The 12,914-nt window shown below is 38.1% G+C and overlaps 1 protein-coding gene across 2 annotated transcripts in view; it reads right to left on the reverse strand.

The window, feature by feature from the left end:
* ZNF277 (zinc finger protein 277) overlaps nt 1–12,914 on the reverse strand; it is a 136,127-nt gene that overhangs the window by 12,844 nt on the left and 110,369 nt on the right. For both annotated transcript variants that reach the window (XM_017878665.1, XM_017878666.1), the window contains 3 exons: nt 12,039–12,130; nt 2,454–2,564; nt 76–208 (listed from right to left, as the gene is read on the reverse strand). In XM_017878665.1, coding sequence (XP_017734154.1) covers nt 76–208; nt 2,454–2,564; nt 12,039–12,130 — 336 coding nt within the window. The remainder of the gene's footprint in view (nt 1–75; nt 209–2,453; nt 2,565–12,038; nt 12,131–12,914) is intronic.

A 12,914-nucleotide genomic window follows, 5' to 3' on the forward strand; every position in this document is an offset into this window, starting at 1 on the left:
ATATTAGTTGGTCCTCAGAAAGATTTTGTTTGCAGTACTGCAATCAAATTTTAAGTTATGAAAAGAAAGCCTTACCAAATAATTGATGACATAAAATCGGTCATATTCTCTGTTCTTAGGATTAATCTTACGATGCTGTTTTTTCCTCATGTGATCTTTAAGTGTATTTTTGTCCCTGAAGGTCTTCTCACAGTACAAGCACTGTAAACTACAAGAAATACACAAACACTGATAAACAAGTCTCTTGCATAGTTGCTGCAATAGTCCTTCACTGAGTTTTGCATTTATTCATTTTAGGTCACACAGAATCTTCAAATGGGATATACCATCCTTGTCAGAAGCCCCCCTCACTTTATTCATTTGGCTTTGTAGAGTGCATACTATGGTGTATTTTTTAGTTAGCTAAGCTGACCAACTTGGCTCTTTAGTTAAGACTGTGACAAAGATAGGTCCTATCCAAAAATCATTTTGGTTCTTTACTAACCGAATTACCAATTCTAAAGTAAGTATGTAGGTATGTTCTTCATATAATTATAATGACTTGCACTGACTGCACCCAGTGTATATAATAATTACTGCATGGTTTGGGATATCCTGTGAGCTGATTTGCAGGGTTTAATTCCTTGCTGCAGTGCCAGCCAGCTGGGGGACTTGGTAAAGTTACTTGCCTTCTCTGTTGCCATTTTCTGATTTCTAAACTGAATACCAACATTTTAGAGATTTTGAAATGACAATTTCATATATATATTTATTGAGCACTCACTGTGCACTATGAACTGTGCTAGGTATTTATTCATGTATGTGAATAAGATAAATAGTAGCTGTTACTACCATATAATTCTCATATACCTTCTGCTCGAATATTTCCACTGACTGGGCATTCATTACCTAATAAAGCAGCAATTACCAGTTTTGAGCAGATTATTAACAAAATGTCTTTCTCATACTAAGCCTGACAGTTGATACAACATGTATGATAACTGCTATTCAGTAAAAAGTAGAGAGCTCTGCTTTCTGGAGCCACACAGTGTCTAAGTATAAATATCTTTTACATGGGAAACTCTCAAATGATTGCAATCTGTTATTGTTTCAATTTTGAATTTGTTTTTATCTCTACTAAACACCTTTTCATCAATTTCTTATGCCAAAGAATATATTCCAGGGCATAATAATATTCTTTTGTAGTATATTCTGTTATGGTTGACAATTTATGGGTGATAAGCTGATTACAGATATTCATTATTGCTAATCCTGCTAGAAGGCACATTTGGTGTTATGTTATAAATAGTCATTTAACAAAAGGGTGAAGGGACTCGATTTAACATAGTGCTGACATCAGAATTTGAATTTAAAACTTTTTATAATTAATCTGTATTACTTGCTACCTCTTATTTATTTATTTTTTTGAGACAGAGTTTTGCTATTGTTGCCCAGGCTGGAGTGCAATGGCGCAATCTCTGCTCATCACAACCTCTGCCTCCCGGGTTCAAGCGATTCTCCTGCCTCAGCCTCCCGAGTAGCTGGAATTACAGGCATGTAACACCACGCCTGGCTAATTCTGTATTTTTAGTAGAGATGGGGTTTCTCCATGTTGGTCAGGCTGGTCTCCAAATTCTGACCTCAGGTGATCTGCTCACCTCGGCCTCCCAACGTGCTGGGATTACAGTTGTGAGCTACTGTGCTTGGGTCTTATTTTATCTTTAATGTTGTTGCTCTCAATGCTGTGGGTTGAAGCACCACACGTGTTAGTATTTTATTTAAATAAAAAAAAACTGGGTTCTCAGAGAAAAAATTTTGGGCTCTTTTCCTAGAAAAAAAAGTGGATACATTTTTGAAAGTCATTTTGGTGACCTAAATAGAATTTTCTTCCCTATTTCAACAGGCTAAGCTCTGGATATAGTTGCCAGAATATGACCTTGAGGAAATGAAGTATTATATACAAATGTGAACGAAAACCAAAAGGGAGAAGAATACATACAGTACGCTATGTTTCACACAAAATTAAACACCATGCCATACTTTGACAATATATTTACCTTACTAAATACGTAGACGAGTTACAGTGAAAAGTAAAGGAATTACAATTCCAAAATTAAGAATAGTGGTTTCTGGGGAAATACTAATGAGGAAAGGCACACAGGGAGATTCAAAGGAATTAACAATGCTCTATTTCTTAGGTTAGACAGTGAGTATATTCTTCATATCCTATATAGCATATGTTGTATGATATGTATATTGTTTGGTATATATGACATAGTGTATTTGAAAAATTCAAAAAACAACAAAGGGCAATATGATCTAGACAAAATAAGGACTGTTGTATAAAATGAGAACTCCTCCAACATGGGAAACTCCTGCTTCTTTAATTGCTCTATTAAATTAATTTAAAAAAATTCACAACAGAGTCCAAGATTAAAAGAGCTTTAGGCAGTGTTCCATAAATCAGTACCTACTTGTCAAGCTTTTTCTGTAATGTACACAAAAATTCATTGCAGTTTACAATGTTGTCTGGCAATCCAATGTTGAAAGCATGTTCTCTGGCCATGTGGTTCAAAATAACAGATCTAGGAAGAAATTTGAGCAATTAGGATTATTCACAAATCATCTAAGAACACATTTGGGTTGGAATAGCATTCACATAATAAAAACACTAATTAGAAGTATAAGCAAGTGCTAAGCACAAACGTTTCAGCTACTAAAGAGTGACATTATAAAGTATGTAAGTGTACAGTCACATCAGTTCTGTAAAGGGAAACCAAAGTGTTCCACTATCTGCTGCTTGGCTACACTCTATAGAAGAATCAGGTTCTGTCCTTTAACCCAGGGGTATTGGTCCATGGCCTGTTAGGAACCAGGCGGCACAGAAAGAGGTGGGAGGCGGGCAAGTGAGCATTACCACCTGTACTCCGCCTCCTGTCAGATCAGTGGTGGCATCAGATTCTCACAGGAGCGCGAAGCCTATTGTAAACTGTGCATGCGAGGGATCTAGGTTGTGCACTCCTTACGACAATGAGAATCTAACGCCTGATGATCTGAGATAAAACAGTTTCATTCTGAAACGGGTCCCTGGTGCCAAAAAGGTTGGGGATCACTGCTTTAAACTATTAAATTAACTGTGCTGCTTCTACTTTTCCAGTTCATCATGGAGAAGAGTAAGAGGCAACTGCCTAACAGAAATACAATCTGCTCTGACCTAAGATCACAGGCATTTAGCCAGTGGATCATCAGACAATGACCGGGAGCCCACAGTTAACAGGTCCAGTGTATCACTGGACAATGACCCGCAGCCCACAGTTAACAGGTCCAGTGTATCACTGGACAATGACCCAGAGCCCACAGTTAACAGGTCTATTAAATGCAAGGGCTGTGATAACCTGCAACACAATGACCAACTTCTTGATTAACTTACACAGAAAAGGACAAATGTAATTACGTAACTTTTACATAGCAAAAAAGTGTACGTGTACAATATATTCTACAGAGTTTTTCTCACAACTTTAGTTCATAAAATAAAGGTGACTGTCTTGGAAAGCCTCATCAGTATAAGCACTATTGATAGACTCTGCATAGTGAGATATTATATGGTTTTATCTAGATTATTTAGACACTTACATGGTCCCCCCCAAAAAAATGCTTTTAGTGTTTTTTTTTCCCCTTGAGAAAGTGAAATAAAACAAACATTTCTATAAAAATGTTTGTTGACTTTTTTTTATTTTTTTTATTTTTACTATGTAAGGGATACATTTATTAGCCTTGTGGTTAGTATGCTCATTTGTCTCACTGCCTATTACTGATAACTTTGACTAAAACTACTTGTTGGCGTAGTTCACTGTACCTTTCGGGCCCACAAAAGTTTTCCCAGGGGCAGCCCAGACAGAGCTAGATCTTGCCAGGGGTTCCAGGCCTGAGGCTCAGGCTGTGGAACAGTTCAGGTGAAAGCGGAGCTGGGAGCCTCTTGTAGGCAGTGTGGTAGGTATGTGTGTGTTTTGGGGTGGGGAGAGGGTGTCAGGCAGAGGGTCGGAAAGTTCCCCCTATCCCCAAGGCCATGTTGGGGTAAAGTACAGTGCCTCTGGATCCAGGCAGGCTCTCCTAGAGTGGCCAAGTCATAGTTAACATCTGCCTAGAACTTCCAGATGAAGATCCAGAGTCTAGATTGTGCCTGGGTGCTGTCAGAAATAATATCTGACTCAAGGCGTATAGGTGGGTTGGGAGGTTTCCCTCACCCTCAGGTTCTCTAGGATCAAAATGTCTTGCCATTAAGAGTCACACTGAATGTACTCAGGGGAGCCTAATCCTGCTCTCAACCCCTTTGGGGCCCAAGAATCTGGCATCTAGAGTCTGAGTTATGAGATGAGAGGCCAGTGGTTGGCTCATGGGGTAAATGAGTTTGGAGGCTTGGCCAGTCTCGAAGGGTCTGTTCAGGTAAGCCACAGTGGCTTCTGGGATCTAAAAGGATTGGTTTAGCATGGCTTTTGGCTGCAGCCGGCAGCTTGCTGGGAGGGATGTGGGTGGAACTGATTGACAGTCCTTAGAACTTGTTTCCAGGCTTAGCTAGGCCAGGCCTTCTTGACTTCAAAGTGTTCCCCCAACAGCAACCAAGCCTGTCAGGTCTACCCAGGGCTTTCAGGCCTGACACCCAAGCCTTGGAATGGACCAAGATACAGTAGCTGGCTCAGGAGGTATAAGTGTACTAGGAAGGTCCCCGTGATCCCAGGCTATGTTGCCCCACTGAGAACAAGCCCATGTGAGCCTAGGCTTGCTCTGAACTTTTTGGGGGCTTGCCAGCCAGGAATACAGACATTGAAAGTGAGGGAATGAGGGCTAACCAGCTATCTCAAAGCAAATAGGAGTGTTGGGAGGCTACCCTGGCCACATACTTAATTGCTACCATCCCTAATGCCTTCTGGATCCAGGACAGTTCTACCACAGTGGGCCAAAATTGAGCCAGGTTTACCAAGGGTTCTATGACTGACATCTAAGAGTTGGAAGGGGACTGAGTGAAGGCAAAGTCAGTGTTAGGAAGAGAGTCGGTTGGGTTAACAGTCTTCAATTGGTCCTATGCTCTGATCTGGTGGTCCTTGATGTCCTCTCGTTTTAGGGGAGGTTCCCCTAGGAGTGGCCTATCCTTAGCCAGGACTACCCAGGGTTCTAAGCCTGATATCGAGGCTCTGAAAGGGGGGCCAGGTACAGATGGAGCTGGCAGCAGGCTCAAGAAGGGGCTGGCTGTCCTCTCCAATACTATGGTGGTTTATTTTACATGTCAATTTGACCTGGTTAAAGGATGCCCAGATAGCTGGTAAAAACAGTATTTCTAGGTGTGTCTGTGAGGGTGTTTCTGGAAGAGATTAGCATTTGAATCAGCAGACTGAGTAAAGAAGATAGCCCATACCAATGAGGTGAGGCATCATCCAAGCCTTGGGGGCCCAGATAGTTGAGCTGGGAAATTCATCTTCTCTTGTCCCTAGATACTCAACTTCATGGTTCTAAGGCCTTTGGACTCAGACTGAACTTACCATTGGCTTTCTTGGATCTCCAACTCGCAGATGGCATATTGTGACACTTCTTGGACTCCATAATTGTGTGAGCCAATTTCCATAATAAGTCTCCTCTTATATATCTATATATACTATTGGTCTTGTTTCTCTGGAGAACGCCGACTAATACAAGTACCTAAGTGGTTTGCTAGCTAATTCGAAATTAGCTTGATTCAGCCTACTAGTCTGAGGTAAGAAGGGAGGGAAGGCTTCACCCTTCTAGCCACAGTTGCTGGTTGGTAAAGGCCCAAGAAAATCTTTGGGGCTTTGGAGTAGAGATGGCACCTTATGTGATCTGCTTCATATCAGATTTTGAAGTCCTTTAATTCTTGATTAGCCAAGATGATTCCTCAAATTGCCGAATTATTTCTTTAATTTTTAAATTAATTCCTAAAGTCAATTTGCTTTAATTTCTGGGAAATTAAATGTATAACAGTTTAAATTATTATTTCAACTCCTTTCTTTATAAGCTTAATTTTATTATTAATGACCTAATTGTACTTTGACAACCATTTTGTTTTTTACTTTCAGTGCAATATTCAATAAATTACATGAGATATTCAAAACTTTATTATAAACTACGGCTTGTGTTAGGCAATTTTGCCTACCTGTAGGCTAATGTAAGCGTTCAAAGCATGCCTAAGGTAGGTTAGGTATATTAAATGTTTTTTGACTTATGATATTTTAAATGTACAATGACTTTATTGAGATGTAACCCCACTGTAAATCAAGGAGCACTGGTATTATATTTTTTCACATTCATAATGGTCCTCAAAAGCATGTAATAACTATAAATACATAATATCTTTTGGGCTGAGGTGAAGTTTTACTTAAAAAATTATTTCATGTACTTTTCCTTTTCAAATATTCTTTCCCTATACTTTAGGAATAAATATTTCCCTACATAGTGCTCTCTGATCTCATTTTTTTCCTGGTTTAATACTGTTTGTTATCAGTTTTCACTAAACTTATAAATGTGATTTGGGCAAACAGGATTAAATTAAAGAAATAGCTTTGAGAGAAGCACTTCTGGAACAGTGGGGCACGGACCTCCGAAAATCTGCTCCTCTATTAAAGCAACAGTAGCACTGGTGAAAATGGTCAAAATCAACTTTTTAAGGACTCTGGAATTAACAGGAGGCATGCAACAATCCAACGAACATTTATTTAAGAAACATGGCTCAACTGTGGTAAGAATGGTGAGCTCTGTGATGTTTTAATTTGCCTCATTCTATTCTCCTCCCCTTAGCTCCACAATAGCCTTGACAACAGCAGGCTGAGAGCCACTGGAGGAGGCAGAATACAAGTGGGCTATTCTGAAAGAAATGTTATAAGAACTGTTACTATTCAGCCTATATGGCAGATGATGGGAAAAGGTCCATTCACAGGGTTTGTCTTTATTTGACAAGATTCAGTCCACCCATTGAAAAAATTCTCACCCCTAGGGCATTTGCCAGAAACAATCAGTGACAATTTTGTAACATCACAGCTCCCTGAGGCAATACTAATTGGAGCAAACAATAGGCCAAAAAATTTAGAAGGAAAATCTGGGTAATGTGGTGTCTATAGAGGACTTTGAAAGTTGACATTTTCCTGGGGATCTAGAAGGCCATGCACATGTGCCGGTCTATATATGCCCCAGAAAAACCTGTGAAGATCCTAATCTCTCACCTCTGGTTAACGTTGAAACTCTACACAAGCAAGAAGTGGAGGCTAAAGCAGAAATGTAAACTGATGAAGTGTTGAAGGTGTGTCCCAACCCACATACAAAGCCCCTTGACAAAGGGCAGAAGATATAATGGTTTAAGGAATTTAATGAAATCTCGGTCTGATCATTAGCTGAACACTAAGCTAACTCTGCAGACTTCAGAGGCTACACATTAGCATTAATATGCACTTTGCAGAATTAGTCCAAGAAAGTCACTAAACACACTAAAAGTAACAAAAACCCTGGTGGGGTGGAGGTGGAATCCGATTTCCAGAGTTGCCACATTATATTACTTAAATGTTGAGTTTGCAACAAAAAAATTACAAGACATGTAAAAAAATGAGAAACTTTGGTCTATATACACGGGGGAAGAAAGCAGAAACAGAAATCGCCCCTGAGAAGGTCCAGATGTTGGACACAGTAGACAAAGACTTTAAGTTAGCTAATATGAATATGTTCAAAAGAACTAAAGAAACCCCTGTCTAAACAATCAAAGGAAATTATGAAAATGATATCTTACCAAACAGAATACCAATAAAAAGATATAAATTATTATGTATTTTATTTTATTTTATTTTATTTTTTTTTGAGACGGAGTCTCGCTCTGTCGCCCAGGCTGGAGTGCAGTGGCGTGATCTCGGCTCACTGCAAGCTCCGCCTCCCGGGTTCACGCCATTCTCCCGCCTCAGCCTCCGAGTAGCTGGGACTACAGGCGCCCGCCACCGCGCCCGGCTAGTTTTTTGTATTTTAGTAGAGACGGGGTTTCACCGTGTTAGCCAGGAGGGTCTCGATCTCCTGACCTCGTGATCCACCCGCCTCGGCCTCCCAAAGTGCTGGGATTACAGGTTTGAGCCACCGCGCCCGGCTTGTATTTTATTTTTTTTAAAATGCTGCTCCATAGACATAGCAGAGACGTATCATAGGCAGAGTGGCCAAGAGTAAGCCAGAAAGTTTTTTTTAAAAGACAACCAATAGAAATTTTGGATTTGAAAAGTACAATAACTGAAATAAAAAACTAACTAGAGGGGCTCAAAAAACTTAAGCTGGAAGTAAGAATCAATGAATTTGAAGATTGGTCAAATGGGATTTTCCAGTCTTAGAAACAAAAGAAAAAAACAAAACAAAAAAATACAGAGCTACAGAGATCAAGCTTACCAACATATGTATAACAGGATTTCCAAAAGGCGAGCGAAGAGAGACAGAGAAACAGAGAGACAGAGAGAAAGGGGACAGAAACAAAATTTAAATAAATAATGTCTGAAAAACTTTTCAAAGTTGATGGAATACATTAATTTAAACATCTAAGAAACCCAATAAACTTCAAGTAGGACAAATCAAGATAATTAATCCAAGAAAATCACTAAACACACAAACAGGAACACAAATTATGGTGGGGCAGGGTAAGAATCTGATTGATGATCTCTGTAGCTGTTTATTTATTTTTTGTTGTTCTTTTTTCCTTCTGTTCTGAAGACTAGAAAATCTCAATTGAACAATCTTCAAATTCACTAATTCTTACCAAGAGCTAAGAGATCCTTATCAACACATAAACTGTCAACAGGCAAAGACAGAGAGATCTTGAAAGATGTAAGAAAAAAGTCAACTTCTTACATACAGGCAGGTGGTGCTCAGTAAGTGATTTCTCACCAGAAATCAGAAATTATGGAAACTAGAAGGCAGTAGAATGTCATATTCAAAGTGCTAAAGAAAAAAGACTGCTAATCAATAATTCTGTATCCTGTAAAACTATTCCTCAAAAAAAATGGAAGAAAAAAAAAGAAGGAGAAATCAAGACATTCCCAGATAAACAGAAACTGAGAATTCATTGCTAGCAAATCTCTCCAACAAGAAACTGAAGAAAGTTCTTTAGGTTAAAAGGAAGGGACATTAGACAATAACTCAAATCTACATAAAGAAATCAAGATCACCAGTAAAGGTAATTATGTAAGTAAATATAAAATACAGTATAATTGCATTTTTAGGACCCTTTCTTCTCATATCTGATATGAAAGATAACTGTATAAAGCACTAACTAGAAAACATGTTCATGAGCTGGTAATATATAAAGGGATAATTTGTATGACAACAATAGCACAAAGGAGTGAGGAGGAAACAAATTACATTGGAGTAAAGTTTTTGCATATTATTGAAATTAAGTTGTTATTAATCTGAAACAGATTGTTTTCAAGTGAAATGTTAATTACAATCCCCAGGGCAACCACTAAGAAAAAGAGTTCAAACTCCATGGTATAAGAAACAAGGGAACTAAAATCATACACTAGACAATACCTATTCAACACAAAAGAAGGCAACAATAGAGGAGAATAATGAGAAGACCTAAAACATATTGAAAACCAATAGCAAAATGGTAGAAGTAAATGTGATCTTATTAATAATGACATTAAACACAAATGAATTAAGTACTACAATGAAAAGGTGAAGACTGGCAGAATGGATAAAAAATGACCCAACTGTATACTGTCTATAAGAGACATACTTTAGATTCAAAGACACAAACAGGTTAAAACAAATAATGAAGGGTGTGGAGGAGAGGAGAAAAATTAGATGTATGGTAACAAGAACGTACTCATTACTCTATCCTTGCCTGTTATCCACCTCCTTCTTTCTATTTTTATGTCCCAATGCTGGGAGGACACAAATGTATGCCTGCAACACTGCTAATACAGTGCATAAGTGGAATCAGGTTGTGTCTTTAATCTTACAGGCTGAGCTTTTCATAAATAAAAAGAACCGATGAAGGAAAGGGGAAGTTTTATAAGAACTAGACACTATTTATCTTTCTCACTGGTTATTTTAAAAAAAATATACATTTACTTATGCCAGAACAATGGCATAAGTCAAGACTACTGAGGAGCTCACGTAATTCCTATGTGACCCTACTCAATAGAGAATGCAGATAAATTAGACTAGAAGAACAGGAGGATTATATTAGGAACTAGAGAAACACCAATATTTAATATGTTCAAATATGAATACTGTAAGAATTTAACATTATATGGATATTTCAAATCACATCAATATCCACATTCATCACTAGAACTTTACAGAAAACAAAAATATTATTTGTAGCTTCCCACATGCCAATACGAGAGATCTCTGACAATAATCACATGCCTTCTCACTAGGTCAATAATTACCTTAACATAAAATCAGAAATATCTTGTTAAAACATTGTCAGTAGTAATGTTTGGTAATTTTTCTGATGGTGGCATGGGTTTTCACTGGTACTTTTAAGTTAACTTTTAAGACTGGCCTTTATTGTTATGCCCATAAAGTCCTTTGAAATAGAAGAACAAAGTTAGAAGTAGAATCAGTGGCTGGGGCACAGATTTTTCTCTATGCTAACTGATCCGAGAATCAAACCTTTACCACTGGTGTTTTGAACATTAATGCCTCAACTAAACTCTTTCATAAATTCCAATAAGTAGCTACCTTCTCCTTTCCAAGGTTTTTCACATAACAATGTCAGTTACTGTGCTGGTCTATGTTTTCACTAAAGACTGCTTTCTTTCAAGTTAGCAGAGAATGATATTTTTCTGATTGTCCACTGTATGCTGAATCAGTGAAATCATCCTAAGTTCCTAGAGGTTACAACTTCATAACTTGTACTTAAGTGAATGTACATTTATAAACATTACTGATGCATAATAATAAATGTATCTGGTCTTTGTCTCTTGTTCCTAGCACAAAGTTTCTAGCAATTTTTCTAGTGATAGGAGTATATTTATTATTATGCAACTGAGGAGACTCCTGGTAGGACCCTACATAGCTTCCAGATGGGGAATGGTCACCCTAAAGACCAACCATATGATTAGAGGGTTAGGACTTTGAGCCAGTCAGACCTCCAGAGAGGGGAGGGGGCTGCTGCTGGAGTTCAATAATTTAATCAATCATACCTATATAATGAAGTTCTAATAAAAACTCGGGATACCAAAACTCAGAGTGGGTTACGGGTTGGTGAATTCCTTAATGTGCTAGGAGGGTGACAGGTCCTAATTCCTTGGGAAGAGCAATCAGAAACTCCTCCTTCAGGACCCTCTCAAACCCTGCCCAATTTGTCTCTTCATTTGGCTGTTTCTCATCTGTATCCTTTATAGTAAAACTGTAATCATAAGTACAGTGCTTTCCTGAGTTCTGTAAGTAATTCTAGCAAATTATCAAACCCATGAAATTATCAGTGGTAACCTCTGACTTTATAACCAGTGGTCAAAACTTTGGGTAGTCTTGGGACCACATGAGTTTATGGTGGGTGTCTAATGTGAAGGCAGTCTTGTTTGAGCCTGTGCCCTTAAATATGCAAAACTTGATGCTAATCCCAGGTGATTAGTGCCAGAATTGAATTGTACTGAACCAGCTGGTTTTGGACCAGCTGGGATTGGTGATAGAATCACCAGTGCCCCCACTTCTTTTTTATGTCTTTATTTTTAATAATCAAAAGTGAAAAGTTACCAGTGATTTAGAGGAAACGAGTTAGTATATGGAGGTGCATCTGCACTAGTTTGCTGCATATGGTCTTGCCAGTCAGCCAATTTTAAAAGCCCTATAATATTAAATATAAATCTGCTTCTGTCATTTTAAGAATTTATACCCCTCTGCTGCTTAGAGCAACTACAGTCCATCTTTGATGTTGGGCATATTTTTAAAAAGTACTGCTTATAAACGAAAGGGTCCTGAGCCAACACATATAACTTAATTTATATAACCAACAGTTAAGGATGTTTTGATGGGTTTCCAGATTAAAAAACAGTAACATTTAAAGATGCATAATGGCAAACCTGTTTCCAAGGAATTCTTCATTGCAAAACATACAAATGCCATGAAAATTGGTATCATTTCGTTCTTGCTGCTGTTGTTCCAGAATTTCTTTCTGGAAAGTAGAAACAGATTTATGATATTACCTTAATGCACAACTGGTTAATAAAAAATGTCAAAGTCTGGATGGGAGGAAACTGGGCTGCAAGCATAAAGGGAGTATATAAAAGTTGTCAACATTTCAAATTTCTCCATTCCTGTTTTTGCATTAAACTCCAAGTCTGTCCCATAAAATGCTTACAGAACACTCCACTTGAACAGCTATGTGGAAATTAAAATCAACAAGGTTTTACCACCTTTGCTACTCTGTCTTTTCCAGTGTTTTCCCATCCCCATCCTCTTCCAAAACCAAAACTGTGGTGGGATCACTGACTTGCTCTTTTTCCTAATTCTCAGTTTGATTTGTAATCAGGTTCTGATCAATTTTTCACTTGAGCTATCTTCCATATAACTTTTCTCCACTATTCCCAAGGTCACTCCCCGGAGTTCAGTTTTTATTCAGTCGTTGTGGGTTACTATAAATAAAGTCTCCTAAAGGGTCTACCTGATTTCAATCCCTTGTCTATCATAATCATCCTCTTTTGCTGCTAGAATTTTCTTAATATTTTCATGCATAATTAACTTGTTGCACCTCAACTCAAATAATTTAAAATATGCTCTGACAATATCCTGCTCTAATCAAGGTGGTTCCATATGTTATTTTTCCTGAGGTCACTTCCTTTTTCTTTTTCACTTTCACAAATCTTATCTGCTAATCAAGATCCTACTTGATTCCTGTTTCTATAATGCAACCATTTCTGGCCACAGTACAACAGTTAAGAGCTCAGGCTCTGAAACAT

This window comes from Rhinopithecus bieti, unplaced genomic scaffold (assembly GCF_001698545.2).
Source record: "Rhinopithecus bieti isolate Rb0 unplaced genomic scaffold, ASM169854v2 scaffold_10712, whole genome shotgun sequence".
NCBI classification, from domain to species: Eukaryota; Metazoa; Chordata; class Mammalia; order Primates; family Cercopithecidae; genus Rhinopithecus; species Rhinopithecus bieti.